General features: G+C 39.9%; 1 protein-coding gene across 1 annotated transcript in view; it reads left to right on the top strand.

Moving 5' to 3' along the window:
* Window positions 1-10967: 10967 nt before the first annotated feature.
* The window catches only part of P4ha3 (prolyl 4-hydroxylase subunit alpha 3), a 33880-nt gene continuing 27960 nt past the window's right edge, over window positions 10968-16887 (top strand). Inside the window, exon 1 of the mRNA XM_046441955.2 lies at window positions 10968-11167. Coding sequence (XP_046297911.1) covers window positions 10968-11167 — 200 coding nt within the window. The remainder of the gene's footprint in view (window positions 11168-16887) is intronic.

Raw genomic sequence — 16887 nt, 5'->3', positions numbered from 1 at the left:
TCGTGTCCATTTGTAAAATCTACCGAACTTCACTCTATGACCATAGTTGTTCACATTACTCCCACAGGAAAAACATTTTCCTTTATTCCAGGACCCCCAAAATCTCTTGCAATTATGTTATCAGGCTTGAAGCCTAGGATCTTATAATCTGCATAGGTTTGATGGATGCTGTACTTTCTAATCTTGACAATATGAATTTAAAAGACACATTGCCCCATATACCCTTAATATACAATGGATAGAGGTAGGATAACCTCAATAGACTCTCATCCAAAAAAAAAGGCGGGGGGGAGAATAAGAGGCACATGATCATCCTCAAGCATAATAATTTAAACATTTCCAGGTTCCCCTGTCCTTGGAGAGCAACTATTTCTTGCCAAGGCCTAAGTTCTACTCTTGGGAAATGGTTTCTTAGTCCGTGGATCTCTGGCTCTTGGCTCCACCCTCTGGAACGCTGTCCATTATATATAACCCTCCTTGGCTACTTTTGAAGAAGTGGCATATGTTGGTAGCTGAGTAGCAATTTGAATAATTTCAGTTCCTTTTGGTGAAGCTGGTGATGCTTTCACATGTACAACTCACTTAAAAAATGTTGTGGGCTCTTTATGTATCTAGTCTATTCCATATTCCAAATGACACACAATTGTTTTTTAGATATCTTGCTCAATTTTATCAATGCTATTTTGGAAGTGGGCTTTTGTAGGATCTTATTCTTGAGATTCCAAGAATCCCTTTTGTCTAGGAATCTACTAGGCAACACTTTAATTCTTTAAAAGGTCTTTATAAAATGTTTTACAGCCACACCTTGGATGAACTAGATTTGCAGGACGTATTTTACTATAGGGACCTTTGCTTGCCAGAACTGTAAGATGAAAAGGAGTTGTATTTATTTATTTATTTATTTAATTTTTGAGACAGGCTCTCATTATGTTGTTCAGGCTGTCCTCAAACTTCTGAGATCAAGTGATCCTCCACCTCAACCTCCTGAGCAGGGGGGAATACAGGTACATGTCACAATATCTGGCTGAGTTTTAGTTTTTTAATCTAGCAAATTCTGCCTGCTCTCTCTGAATTCTTTTTGCAAAAAGGCCAGCTCTTTAGCAGTCAGCTTTAGCTCTTATTCCTCTCCCTGTTATAAAGTGTCACATACAGCTACAAACATCCAACTGATACTTTCTTTTTTTTTTTTTTTTGAGAGAGAGAATTTTTTTTTAACATTTATTTTTTAGTTTTTTTGGCGGGCACAACATCTTTGTTTGTATGTGGTGCTGAGGATCGAACCCGGGTCGCACGCATGCCAGGAGAGCGCGCTACCACCTGAGCCACATCCCTAGCCCCCCAACTGATATTTTCAACATTCTGTTTGGAGATCTCCTTAGCTAGACCAAAAAATTTTAAAGTGCCTTTCCCAGGATCTTCCAAGTTACTGCAGTTGGCAACCACGTTGCCAACTGCTTTGTCACTATAAGACACAGGTTGCCATTTCTCTAGCCTCTGCTAAGAATTTCCTCACCATTCTTCCAGACTTCACTGTTTGCCATTTTTCCAGTCTCCACCCATCCCCTATCCCAACAGCCAATGCCACAAATTTTAGTTTTTTTTTTTTTTTAAAGGTAGGATCTCACTTTGAGACACCCCTTTCTCTATCAGTCAACTTCTGCTGCAAAACAAACAACTGAAGAGCTTGGTGGCTTAGAACAGCAACTATTTCTATATTTCCCAGTTGTGTGAATTGGCAATTTTGACTGAGACCGGCTGGGTAGTTCTTCTGGACACCTCCCCTGGTCCAAATAGCAATTTCGACTGAGATGGGCTGGAGTTTGCTTATCAATCATAGGTCCACCTGGCAGTTCAGTTTAGACTGGTTTAGTTTGATAAGACCTCAACTGGCGTGGCTGAGCTCTGCCCCATGTTCTCTCATTTTGCAGCAGGCTAGCCCAGGCCGGGGCACATAGGTGCCCGGACAGGGTTCCAAAGAAATAGCCATAGCAGGCAGACAGAGTCTCCAGAGGCCTAAGCTCAGGCCTGGCACTCTGCCCTTTCCGTGGCAAAGTATTGGCTAAAGTAAGCAAAAGGCCTTCCCAGATTCAAGGGGAAATAGACTCCATCTCTTTTTTCCTCCCATTTTTAATAATTTTATTGAAGTATAATTGATAGGCCATAAAGCTCACATATCATACACAATTTGATAAATGTTGACATATGTATATGACCATGAAACCATAACCACAATCCAGAGAATGAACATATCCATCACTCCCAAAAGTATTCTGTGACCTTTGCAATATCCTCCTCTCCCAGCCCAACTTTTATGCATGCCCTCAAGCAATCACTGATTTGGTTTTGATCACTATTGATTAGTTTGCATTTTCTGGAAGTTTATATAAATGAAATCACAGAGTATTCTTTTTTGTCTGGATTTTTTTTTGCAGCATTATTATTATTTCAAGATTAAGCCACATTGGTCTATTTCAATATTCTTTTCATTGCTGAGTAGTATTCTAGTGAATCTGTGTATCCCAATTTCTATTTACCATATTTTGGTTGCTTCCAATCTGGGATATTACTATGTTCTTATTTAGACATAGACTTGGCTTTTCCTCTTGAGTAGAGACTGAAGAGTTAAATAGGTGGATCATATGACAGGGGTATGTTTCACTTTTTGAAAAACTGCCAAACTTTTCCAAAGTTCTGCTATTTGACATTTATACTGGCTGGTGTATGAGTGTTCCAGTTTCTTCACATTCTCAGCAGTTGGTATAGTCACAGGCTTCCCCTTAATGGAGGGGGCAGGGGATACAAAATCATTCAGCAAAGGGTGTGAACGTGCAGACAACCATGACTGTCTTCACAATCTCCCACACCTCCTCAGAGGCCACCCTCATCATGAAGTTGGTGGCATCCTTTCTTCCCAGTCTTTTGAATTTATGTGGTATCTGTATATATCAAAAGTATATGGTAGTTTTTCCAGTAAACTTTATGCTTTTAAGTGAACAGTTTCACATATACTGAAGAATTTGTGTAATATAAATGTAAGGTATAAAGAATGAAACCCTTTAGAACCTCCACCCAGGGCAAGAAATGGAATCTTACCAATGTATTTTAAATCCCTATGCATCCCTCCTGATCTAACAGTAATTCCTTATCTAGAATGTGCTGCAGCTTCCCAACTGTCTTCTAGTTCTGCTCCTCCAATCAGCTCTCCCCACTGTATCCAGCATGACCTTTTAGAAACAGAAGTCTAATTATAACATTCTTCTGCTAAAACTGTATGGTTGTTCCTATTAACCATGGAGTAAAATTCAAATTTGTTAGTAGAGGAGCCTCTTCATCATCTGGCTCTTGTTTATACTTCATGTCCTATTTTGTGCTATCCATCTCTCCATGTGACATCCTGTTTTTCAAAAGAGATTACTGAGTTTTGGCCAAAGAAAGTTGCTTTCCATAGTCCCCTGTACTTTCTTCTTCATAGCATGCATCACTGCTATGATTGGCTGTTTACTTGTCTATTTCCACTCCTTGACTAGAAGGGTTCTGAGGGCAGGCTGTCCACCTGATTCTTCTGCTATATCCCTGGAAACAGGCACAGCATGAGCATCAGGGATGCTCAGTCGTGGTTGAATTAATGCATAAATGAGGGAATGGCCAGACTCTGGCGACTAAGAGGTATTCCTCAATAAAGTTCCTAGTCTTGGTGAAGAATAGGTATGTACAATTGTCCCTCAGTATTCATGGGGGACTGGTTTCAGGATTCCAGCAGATACCCAAATCTGCAGATACTCAAATCCCTCATATAAAATGGCAAGTTATTTGCATACAGCCTGCAAATTCCTTCCATATATTTAAGTCATTTCTAGATCACCTATAATACTTAACACAATGCAAATGCTATGTATAATTCATACACATTGTTTAAAAGATAATGGCAGGAAAAATGTGTGTACATGTTCAGTGTAGATACAACTTTTTCTGAGCATTTTTAATGCATAGTTGGTTGAATCCATAAATGTGGAACACGTGGATATGGAGGGATTAATAAATTAATCTCTTGGCTAAGCCAATAGCAAATGTATGACAAGGATGGTGGACACACATTAGCTTTTAAAGGACAAAAATAAAATAAGATAAAATAAAGGGTTCCACCAGGGGGCACTATGGGAATGCTCAGATTCTCCTTTAAAAATCACGTTATTTCTTTGGAAATCACATATCTACTTTGAATGGGAATGTGATTTCTAAAGTGTTTGTTTTTCCATCCAGTTGCTGGAGAAATCTGTATCTGAGCCGTCTGTGAGTTTGAAGGACTGGGTGACCTCTGTTGGTGTCTACTTATACCTGTAGTTCTTCAACTTGGAATTATCATAGCAGCTTCCACAAACATAATATAATTTATATTCTATGTCTGTTGTTGGGAGCCAGGATAGGGACTGTTATTATTTCCATCTTAACAATGGTAATTCTAGAAGTCAAAGAATTTAAGTATTTTCCTGAGGAACCACAGATGGAAAACACCTAAGCACACACTTGAATCTGTTTCTCCCAAATCCAGATGTATTTGGTCACAAAACACATTGAGTTCTAGGCTCTATAAAAGATGATAGGGGGCTGGGGCTGTGGTTCAGTGGTAGCGCACTTGCCTGGCATGTGTGAAGCACTGGGTTCAATTCTCAGCACCATGTATAAATAAATAAAATAAGATCTACCAACAACTAAAAGAATTTTTTAAAAGATGACGGAGCACAAAGGCGTGTCCTCCAAATTTATTGTCTTAGAAGCAAAGGCTGTCAAATCTAGAAGAAACTTTGAAATCTAATGAACTAAGAACACCTTGTGAAGTATTCTTAACTCTAATGTGGATAAGAAACACCCCTAAAGTCTGTTAAAATGCAGATTCCTGGGCTTAGCCTATCTCACCCACCCCTACATTCTGATTTGATGAGTTTGGATGGAGTCCAGGAAAATGATTGTTTTCATAAGAAAATCTACCTTTCCCCTTAAGATTCAGATACAAATGGACTGTGGACCAGACTGCAAAACACAATCCCTTCTTAACACAGAGGGGAAAACTGAGAGGTGAGCAGAACTGAGTCCCCCCACCCCCAAAACTCTCCTTGGATGTAGAAAGGAAGCTGATCCAGGACTGATAATGAGCCACCTGAAGAAATGAGTCTGGGCAAGAAGAGCAGAGACCCTGGGTTCCATTTCAACCTTCACCATTTTGCAACTGAGTCCCTTAATTCAATAAACTAATTTTCTCAATTGCACAGAATAAAAGGACAGTACCTCATAGGTTTATGATGAGAAATAAAGAAGATAAATATTATAAAAGATCTGGCAGAGGATTGGCACATAGGGAATCCTTGATAAGAGATTGATGAATGGGTTTGTTTCAAATACCCTCTTTAATTTATTTATTCTATTATTTTAAATGAGTACCTACTGGTTACCAGGCACTCTGCTAGATACAGTCCTGCCTGCATGAAGTTTAAAATCTAGTGGGGCAGGCAGCCATTAACTACACAAATAAAAACATATGATTGTAATAAACATTCCCAAGGGAAATAAATACAGGGAGCATTTTGAATAATATGGAGACTTGAATCTAGTCTGCAGACAAATAAAATGTCCCTGAGAAAATGACTCAAAAGATGAGTTAGTCAGAAGTTACACATGAATCAAGAAAGAGCTTGGCAGGAGCAAGAAATGACGAGGCCAAAGGCCAGCATGGCTGGAGTGGCATGAGCAGGGAGGGTGACTCCACTAAACCTGAGGGTAAGGATTAATCTTGGAGAAGACGTTCTCTTTTCCTTGGAAATCTTCATCTTTTCCTCAATCTTTTTACTTCTACATCAATTTTTCTTCCTCCCCACCCCCAACAAAGGGCCTCAAAGCTTACAAACATTTTCTTTTTTTTTTGACATTCAGAAAGGAATGGTCTAATAATACAGGTTGCAAACAAAATAAAAAACCTCTACCTTGCTAAGTAACAAACAGGAAGTTGAGCTCTCACAAAGCTAACTGCACTAGGAAAATATTCTAATGTCATATAATGATTTGTATTTGTAGATTAATTTAGTTAAATTTTAGTTTGATTCAGTTTTAGTTAAACTTGGAGCCCTGCTGTTACTTAAAGTGACTTAAAGTCTTACCTGATGAGGAATTTAAACAAAATATTGTGGGACATTCTGGTTGTGGGAAAGATGAAACTAATGCATTCTACCCTGTCTGTCCCACTGTGTGTAGTTATAAAATCCGGACAGAATGTATGGAGCAGGCATTTGAGGGCTCTGTCATGCCATTTGGCCTTGGATATGTGTGGTCTCAAAAAGTACATAGCATAGTGGGTAAATGAAACCTCTGGTTTCTGGCCAGAAGACCAAATGTAGGAACTTCAAGGGACTGACAAATACCAGACTGATCACAGGGAAGACCTTGGGAGAGCAACCCCATAATTCTTGTGTTCACTAAGCTATGCATACATGGATTTGACATTGAAGGGTATACCAAAGGTTTGAGTTCTGAGGCAGAACACTGTCTACATCCAAAACCAGCTAATGGCTGTGCACAGGTCTGAATGGAATTGCAAAGGCATTGAAAACTGAACTGACCACAACCACAGAGGCAGACCAGGACTTGTGCCCTCAATCCAAGTAGGCCAATAGTATACTTAAACAAGGATATTAATATTTCTCTAAAGATTTAGACAAGCTTTAGACACTTGTAATATTCAAAATGTCTAGTATTTGATCCAAAATTACTCTGTATAAAAAGATCAAGGAAATCTCAATTAGCATGAAAAAGCAATCAATAGCTGTCAATGAAGAAAGAACACAAACTTTGAACTTGTTGAAGATGTTAAGATAAATGTTATAAAATGCTCTAAGAAGCAAGAGTTAATATTCTTGAAATTAATGGAAAGAAAGTATCAACAAAATATAGCTGATTTAAAGAGGAACTAAATGGAAATGTCAGAACTGAAAGTTTAATAACCAAAATAAAAAAATTCATGATGGATTCAACAGAACAGAAATGACAGAGGAAAGAAGAGTCAGTGAACTTGAAAATAGAAAATATTTAATCTAAATGAAAAAAAAATTGATGATCAGAGCTACAGGGACCTGTGAAGCAATATCAAATTCATGTCCTTAGAATTCTAAAAGAGGGGACTGGGGTTGTAGCTCAGTGGCAAAGTGCTTGCCTTGCACATGTGAGACACTGAGTTCGATCCTCAGCACCACATAAAAATAAGTAAACGAAAATAAAGATATTGTGTCCATGTATAACTAAAAAAACAAAAGATTTTTAAAAAAGAATTATAGGAGAGGAAAAAGTTTTTGAGGAAATAATGCCTAAATATTTCCCAAATTTGATAAAAGACACAAAAGTACAGAACTAAGTTCAGTGAATCCCAAACAGGATCAACTCAAAGAAATCTATGACATCCATATCATAATCAAACTGCTAAAAAATAAAGACAAAAAAGAGTCTTGAAACTAGCCAGAGAAAAAATGATGCATTATAAATAGGATAACAATGATTCAAGTAACTAAATTTCTTGTCAGAAACTATGAGTCCAGGACATTTTTAAAGCACTGAAAGAAAAGAATTGCTAACCCAGAAGTCTACATTCAGTGAAAATAAACATCAGGAATAAAAGTGAAATAAAAGCATTCTCAGATGAAAGAAAATTAAGAGGATTCATTGCCAACAGCCTTGCTCTAAAATTGCTAACGAAATTGAATCAATAACAATAATAATTTCCTAAAAGAAGCCAAGGCTTAAATGACTTTAATATGTAAAGAAGAATGAAGTTTAATCCTTCACAAACTCTTCCAAAATATAGAAAAGGAGGGAACCGTTCCCAAATCTTTCTCAGAGACCAGTGTTGTCTTTTTTTTTTTTTAGCTGCAGATGGACACAATACTTTAAAAAAAATTTTTTTTAGTTATCAATGGACCTTTATTTTATTTTATTTATATGCTTACAATCGAACCCAGTGCCTCACACATGAGAGACAAGGGCCCTATTATTTATTAATTAATTTATTATTAATTAATTAATTACTTTTAAGCATGATTTTTATTTTATTTGTTCATTTTTATACGATGCTAAGGATTGAACGCAGTGCCTCAAGCGTGCTAGGCGAGTGCTCTACCACTGAGCGACAGTCCCAGCCCTGAGATCAATATTATCTTGAGAGCAAAAGCAGACAAAGATAACACAAGAAAACTATCAACTAACTTACTCTATGAACATAGTCGTAAAAATCCTCAACAAAATTTTATCAAACCAAACCCAGCAACATGTGATCAAGATTATACACTGTGAGGGATGTGGGATGTGGCTCAGTGATGGAGTGCCTGCCTAGCATGCTCAAGTCCCAGGGTTACTTAGCTATTTGTCACTGTGATCAAAATACCTAACAATAACAACTTAGAGGAAGAAAAATTTATTTTGGAATCACGGTTTTGGAGGTTGACTCCATGGTTGGCCGGCTGTATTGCTCCGGACTTGAGGTGAGGCAGAATATCATGGTGGAAGGGTGTGGCAGAGAAAAGCTGCTCAGCTCATCACAGAGAGGAAGCAGAGAGAGGGCATGAGGAGCTGGGGACAATATATATCATCCCCAAGGACACCTTTCCCCTATTTCCTCCAGCCATGCCCCAACTGCCTATAATTACCAGCCAGTAATCCTTTCAAATTATTAATACATCAACTGGGTCAACCCATTGGTTAGGTTACAACTCTCATAATCTAATCATTTCACCTCTGACCATTCCTCCATTGTCTAACATGAGATTTGGGGGTGGGAGTAACACCTCACATTCAATCCATAACAAATTGCCAGCACCACACACAAAAATAAATAAATAAATAATGATTATATGCTATGACCAATTAGCATTTATTTTAGGAATGCAAAGTTGGTTCAAACATACAAAAATCAGTCAATATAACACAGCATATTAAGAAAATAAATGACAAAACCACATGATCATCTCAATACATACAGAAAATACATTCACCAGATTAACAACTCAACAAACTGGGAGTAGAACATTGACACAAAACAAAAACAAAAACACCCAACCCTACAGCTAACATCAGATAATGATGGAAGACTGAAAGCCCTTTTACCAAGACGTGGAATAAGAACATGTTGTCTTTTCTTGTCTCTTCTATTCAACATTACACTAGAAGTACCACCCCCATCAATTAGGTTCAATAAAACAAGGAAAGAAAGAAAAAAGGGGCTGGGGTTGTGGCTCAGTGGTAGACTGCTTGACCCTCACTTGTGGGGCACTGGGTTCAATCCTCAGCACCAGATTAAAAAAAAATAAACAAACTGAAATAGAAGAAATAAACTACTTTCAGATAGTTTAAAATAATAAAATCTATAAAATCATAAGAAATAAAAAGCATCATTAGACCTAATAAACAGGTTCAATAAGATGACAGGATACAATATCAGTATACAAAACTCTATTGTATTTCTGTACACTTGCAATGGACTGTATCTTATCCCTGACACCTCCCCCGCATGTCTCTTTCCCTCTCCCCCACTTCTGGAGGCCACCACCAGGGGAGTTAGTACATGTAGGATGCTTGGGACAGTTGCCAACAGGGAGAACTTAGTATTTATTATTTTACGGTTGCTATTGTTATTACTAGTATCATAACCTTTAAAAATTCTATTGGGTTTTCAGAGGAGAGTGGCTACGTTTTCTTTGTATGACATGCACAGGCTTTCACAACCTGGCAGTCCCAACCATCCTGAGCGTTTCATCATTTTTGGAATTCAAACTATTTTCCACCTGCAAATCTTGGTACACATAGATACCGTCTGCCAGGAAAACCCCATTTGCCTGTCATCATCCAGGCAATTAATTCCTTTTCATCCTGTTGGACTAATACACATCTGTGAAACCCTCTCCACCACCTATAAACAGGGGTGGGCTCCCTTCTCAGTGCTGCCGTGGCACATCACACAGCCCTCGATTATCTGACAGCATTTTAAAAATTTTAATTCATTATTTATTTATTTTTGCGGTACTGGGGATTGAACCCAGGGCACTTACCATGGTACTACCCCACTAGCCCTTGTTTATTTTTAAGACAAGGTGTCACTAAATTGCCCAGGCTGGCCTCAAACTTGGGATCCTCCTACCTCAGATTCTCCAGTATCTGTGATTACAGGTATGTGCCAACGGTTGCCAGAGGAAAGCACTTTTTTATGGGTTTTGTAAATATTTCCATCTGCCCATGTGAGTACTGGTTTGGATCTGCTATTTTTCTATATCCTAAACACAATAGCATAAATGCTAATATTTGTTGCATGAAAATAAATGAGCGTTGCCTGGGAATTTAATAAAAGGGGCAAAAATAAATAACCTGGTAGAATATTGTTGTTTGCTTAAGTGACTTTTAAGATACACAACAGGCATATTGTGTAATGACGTAGGATCCCTAGGTTTTAAGTTCTATAAGTCCTGTGCTATTCATCCTTCAAGATAGCTCAGGGGTGATATCTGCGAAGTGTTTGCTGTTTGCCATTTGACATCTGCTCTCTCACCGTTTCACCCGCACCGCTATCACCGTACCGCATCACTTACTCTCGCCTCCCCACCAGAATCCAGGTGTGTATTTCCACCTCTTGAACCCGAGGGGTGAATATTTGGGGGATGGTATTGTGCAGCCCTGGACCAGTGAATTCATTGCTCACTACACCTCCTGCCTCAATTTCCCCACTGTGACCGGCACAGAGGAAATCTTCCGGGGACTGCGATTTAGTGTCGGGTGGGCGGACACCGAGGTGCACCAGGGGCAGGTGGAGCGGCGCTAGGCGTCTGAACCCCGCGCTGCGCCTGGCGCGGGACGAGACGGGGCGGGGAGTTGGCCGAGGGGCGGGGCAGGCAGGAGCGCGGGGCCGACGGGCGGGACGTTGAGGGGACTCGCGAGCGCCGGCGATGGGCCCAGCCGCGAGGCTGGCGGCGCTGCTGGCGGTGCTGGCGCTCCGGGCCGAGGACCCGGCGGGGGTAGCGGCGCGAGAGGACACGTTCTCGGCGCTGACCTGCGTGGCGCGCGCCCTGGCGCCCGAGCGCCGGCTGCTGGGGCTGCTGCGGCGCTACCTGCGCGGGGAGGAGGCGCGACTGAGGGACCTGACCAGGTGAGGGCGTGGAGGGTGAGCGCCGCCGAGGACCCTGAGTGGCAGACACTGTGGCCTGGGGTGGGGAGTGACTCTGAGGCTCAGTGTGACCTACAGAGCCACTGTCACTGTATGCGGGACCCTTGGACACCGTGGGGGAGCTGTTTCATACTGCACACCATGTGGGAACACACACACACACCAGATGCAGCCTCACACAGAGAAATTGATACTCTGTGGGAAAGTGTGGCGGGGTGACTGTCTGTAGGGCCAAGTGGGACCTCACAAGAGCTGTGTCGAGCTGTGTGGGACCTCAGGCTCTGTGTCACATTGCCACAGGCACGGGAAATGTTGCATTGAAATAGAGACACTGCCAGAGTGAGTTGGTGTGAGAACAGGGTGATGCTGTATCTCAACGTGTATTGGATTTTCTTTTAAATTGTAGATGGACACAATACCTTTATTTTATTTATTTATGTTTGTATGTGGTGCTGAGGATGGAACCCAGGGCCTCACACATGCCCAACAATTGCTGTACCACTGAGCTATAGCCACAGCCCTGTGTATTAGCTTTTTGAGCCCCCACTGTGAAGTACTATGTGACCCAGCAAACTGATGTTTAGTATGAGGAATCAGATGACATTCTGCTACCACGTAAGAGATGGATGTGTCACTGGGACACAATATGGATATCATACTGTGCATATGAAAGATGACAAATAATTGTGCAGATCACTATATGAATAATGCTTTATTAATTCATCCAACACATATGTTTGAGTGCCCACTCTAAGCCCTGCACTGTTCCAGGCACTGGGGATAAAATGGTGAAAAGACCTAACTATGTCATAAAAGAGTTTGGGTCTTTAGCACTATTATTCTATTATTGTTAATCAAAGATATATTTTCTCTCCCTTGTTTTCCTCTCTCTCTCTCCCAGGATTGAAATCAGGGGCATTCAACCACTGAGCCACATCCTCAGCCCTTTTTCATATTTTTTATTTAGAGACAGGGTCTTGCCAAGTAGCTTAGGGCCTTGCTAAATTGCTGAGGCTGGCTTTAAACTTTCAATCCTTCTGCCTCAGCCTCCAGAGCTGAGCCATTGGAATTACAGGTGTCTCCCACCCCCTACCGTGCCAAACTTTCCTTCTCTTTACACACGAAAAAGCTGCTCAGGTGGTGGGTGGGAGCCTCCAAGGAGCCTGGGTGGGGAGACATTGTTTCTTGAGGTTGGGAGTAACTCTAAGGCTCAGTGTGATCTCCAAACCTACTAAATACTAAATAAATGGTAACTGAGATGTTATATGTGTGTGAAAGTATTTGACACCAAGAAAACACTTTGAAAAGCCCTACTTGATGCTAGAAGATATTGAGGGTAGCATTAATAGGCAGATGCTCAGTTTTTTGCTATCCAAGCAAAAAACTACACAATATGGGATAAATTATTATAAAGCTGGGGATTCTGGGACATGATGATCATGTATTAACTCAGCGTCAAATGATGAAAGATGAATGTTTGTATATAGTACCATATGTATCACTATGTGTTATGCCTTCTCTGCTTGGGACATTGAGAAACCCACAACCCTGTAAGAAGCAGTGATTGTGACCATCTCGCTATTCAGCATGCTAAAATTGTACTTATACAAGTGACCCTGTCAGATGTATACAGCTGAGACAACACAATGAGCTGTTATAAAACTTTCAGTGAGGGCTGTGGTTGTATCTCAGTGGTCAAGTGCTTGCCTATCACATGTAAGGCGCTGGGTTCGATCCTCAGAACCATATAAAAAATTAAAAAGATATTGTGTCCATCTACACTAAAAAAACTTTGAGTGTGTGTGATATTAATACTGATTCTGGAGTGACACGGGGAAAAGGTGTGTGGGACTCTGGCTGGCTGTGTGAGAGTCCATGTAGAAGAGAATTTGGAGATGTGTGAGCGGCTTGTCACAGTTTTGTCACAGTGGGAGGCCTTGCATAAACCTTATTTCATTTGATTCTCACAATGCTTAGGTTTGTTTTATGCTCTTAGTAAATGAGAGATCATCTAGTAGCTTGTCCAAGATTATAAATCTAGGAGCTAGCAAATCCATGATAGGATATAGTTCTCTTGACCCTGTTTACCCAATGTTCTTTCCATCATGCTGCAATGTCCGTCCTGCTTGCTTTGTCTGATATGCCAGGACACAGACCAAGCCCCATAACTGCAGGAGGTTTTGTTAGTGGCCAGAGTATGTGATGGCTCAGTGCCTGGATTCAAGAGTTCAGTAGACCTCTGTTTAAATTCTAGACTCTGGCCTTGGACATGTTCCCTTATCCCTTGAAGCTTTAAGCAGCTTGTCTATCAAATAATGATAAAAATAGTGCTACCCCCCTCATAGGATTGTTGTAAGGATTGATTACTGTGTAAAGGTATTTATCATTGTGTGTGACATGTAATAATTACTTGACAAATGTTAATGCTACCTGATTATTGTTCATTAGGACTGGCTGATGAAATTAATCCCCACTGTTGGCTCTAAGCATTTGCTAGAATTCTAAGAGGCCAGATAGAAAAAACAATTAGAAAAGTTCTAAATCTGTTTCTCAGATAATTTATGAACATTTTATTTTGTAAAGTTTGATTAAGTTGTAAAATTGTGAAGTTTGATATTTTGGAGACTCTAATTCTGTTCTCTAGTTATACTCAAAAACCCAGTGAAATATTTGCTTTTTAAAACCTGAATTTTGGGCAGTTTCTGCTCGCTTTTCTGTACCTCCAATATGGTAATCTTATGTAATTTCAGATGTTATTTCTAAAGCCCCCAGTTTATATTTTTTGAATTTCTAAGTTGGGAAATGAAATATTTTTGAATGTTGAAACGACTCCCTACCCCAAGTAAATGAATAAAATTTATACTAGTTATAGTATCTATCATTATATTCTAGCATAATCCATATATTACCCATACATATATAGTTAACCTATAGTTTTTTTTTTTGTTGTTGTTGCAGTTTAAAAACTATGAAGTGTGAATAGATTTAGAATTAGAAACAATTTTTTTCTGGACTAAGAATTAAGTATTCAGAATGTCTCAGAAGCACTGAGACAAAGCCATTTCTGAGTTTCAAAGAAGAAACACACTGAGTTGAAACAGCCATGTCCTGGATCAGATAACCAACCAAGGCTATGTTTTATGCAGGAAATGGGTTGCAAATTTTCTGTGCAAATTCTTGAAGAAAAGGATCAGATTTTCCACTCTCAGAAACGTTTGTTAAAGCAAAAAGCCATTTAAGAAACCCTGAGGTTTGAATTCAGCATCCCATAACTCAGTCTCTGGAAGCTAGCTATTTGCTCAGACACTGGGCATAGGGCCAATTTTTGGATTCCAAACCAACCTCAGATTTCAGTCAATATATTTTTTCCCCTTTTTTCTTTGTGGAACAGAAAAAAAAAAAAAAAAAAAAAACCCAGCATATTTGAACAGTGGATTGGGTTGATGTGCTCTAGTAAAGATCAAACTCCTGACCTAAACAAATCAACCCCAAAATGGAAAGTGGGGTGAAAGAAAACAAAGATATAGACAGTACTTTTAATTTGATGGATGGCTTAGAGCAAATATTCATCTCTCTGCCTTGCTTCTTTCCCTTCATGCCTCAGTTTTCTCAGATGCCTGTTAAAAGTTAGTCTTTAAGCTAATGAGGAGTCTACTCAGTCGTGGTCAAGGTGGGGGAAGAAATAATGGAATGTGCGTGTCGAAGGGACATATAGAGACCTTCTAGACTAGACTAACTTTTTATTTTATAGAGTTTGAAACTGAAGGTGGGTTGGAGACTGCGTCCAAGTAAGTCTCGGGCCTCCTCCCCGCTCTTCCCTGTCCAACATCTTATAAAATCACTGCCTACTCAGTCTCAATTGTTCCTGGACTTGCTTTTTAAGCTGGGTTCGGCCCAAGTCTCTGCTTGTACATTTTTTGTCGTCTAGCAGTGGAATATCTTTTACTAAATAGTTCCATATGGAGCCAAAACAGGAAATAATGGGCAGTGAAATGATCCCACACCCTGGAGGCTGATTTAGTTTCAAAACCCTGGAGTAGCAGCTCACAGACTGCCCTGTCTTTGGGATCAGAGACATCCCGGAACTTGACAGACATCCCATGTCCTGCCTGGGTCACCCAGGCCCAGGTTCTTGTTCCTTAATTTATGTTGAATTGAACATTCTTCTTCCCAGAAACTTCTGGGCTAGTCACTTCTGTTTCAGGCCCCCTTTCTTAGTTGAGAGCCCCAGTCTTTAGAAATCCTCAGATCAGACTCTGCATCCAGGGATTGAAATCCTTTTGCCCTGCTAGCCCTCTCTTCTTCTTGTTCATGCCATTCTACTTGCTCATTCTTCCCAAAAGACTCATAGTCTCATGTGTTCTTGGACACATTCATATTCTCACCTTGAACACATACTTTTTTTTCTTTCTGTTATTATATTATTTTTGAAATTAATAATATTTAGATAAAGGGAAAACACTCTAAAAGGACAGGACTAACATCCTTAACCTGCCCTATTAAATATAACCAATAGATTTCAATCATATAAATTCCATCAATGTGTTGGAAATAGAATGACCACAGTATGCCAGGAGAGAAAGCAGCATCTTTTGCTAATATGAACACTATTGTAGGACATACAAGGAAGAGATAGAATATTTGGAAAGAAGATCACTTCAGGTCCCATCATATCCAGCCCTTTTCTGCAAATGTCACCAATCTGAAAAGTTGGAAGTGAACTGGACAATCCCAATCTATTCCCCATTACAATCATCACCAGCTTCTACATTGTCTTCTTCCTGAATATCTCCCTTGAATCCATCCCATCTTTTGCCTCTGTAATCACTGTTGTAGACTCCCGTATCTCTTGTACAATTTTGAAGGGACCTCCTCCCTGGTCTTTCTGTCTCCAGTCCCTTCCACTTCTGAATCCTCCCCACCCTCTCATGGATTTATGTATGTAAAAATAAAGTGATTCCACTCTCACTTGTCTCTTAAAACCTCCCTTGACCTAATCTGGCCAATTAACCACCCTGTCTCTGTACTCCCCACTATGTCTTGTTCTTAAACCTGGTATTGCATCTGTAATATAATTATTTGTGTCTGTTTTACCCACTGGACTGTGAGTCCTTGAGGTCAGGTTTTTATTAAAATTTTTTTCCTCAGCTTCTATAAAAGTATATTTCATTCATTTTTGCATAGAAATATGAATTGAACTTGGGTACACACAGTGATGAGAAATATATTTTGGGGGGTCCATAAACTTTTCGTGCATTGGCTCTATCTTTCTTCTGTATTCCCACTATCCAGCGTGGAGTCTGACATCTAGAAACTAACCAGATAGATTAATAGGTTAAAATGAATAAATATAGGTCAAGTCTCTGCCCCTTTGTATACACTGACCCCTGTTGGCTCAAAGAAGATTGTTCCTCTCTTTGTTCAATCACCACAGGAAATGTGGCAGAATCAGCTGAGAACTCAGTCTTCTGAGTTAGGCAGACTTGGGTTCATTTCTGGTTTTGCCATTTACTAACAATGTGGCCTTGTTCCAGTTTCCTCTCCCATAAATGGGCAAAATAAATACACTAAGAGTTGTTGGGGGGATTAAATGAGGCAGTATATTAAAGAATGCCCAATCATGGTAAGGGCTTAGTAAGTAGTAACCACTGATATTTTAACAAATCCTTCAAGAATCAGATTAAATGCTCTCTCTTCTGGGA

The sequence above is a fragment of the Marmota monax genome, unplaced genomic scaffold (assembly GCF_021218885.2).
Source record: "Marmota monax isolate L192 unplaced genomic scaffold, Marmota_monax_Labrador192_F-V1.1 WCK01_AAM20220418_F8-fsc00068, whole genome shotgun sequence".
NCBI classification, from domain to species: Eukaryota; Metazoa; Chordata; class Mammalia; order Rodentia; family Sciuridae; genus Marmota; species Marmota monax.
This window is presented reverse-complemented; position numbering and strand designations above follow the sequence as displayed.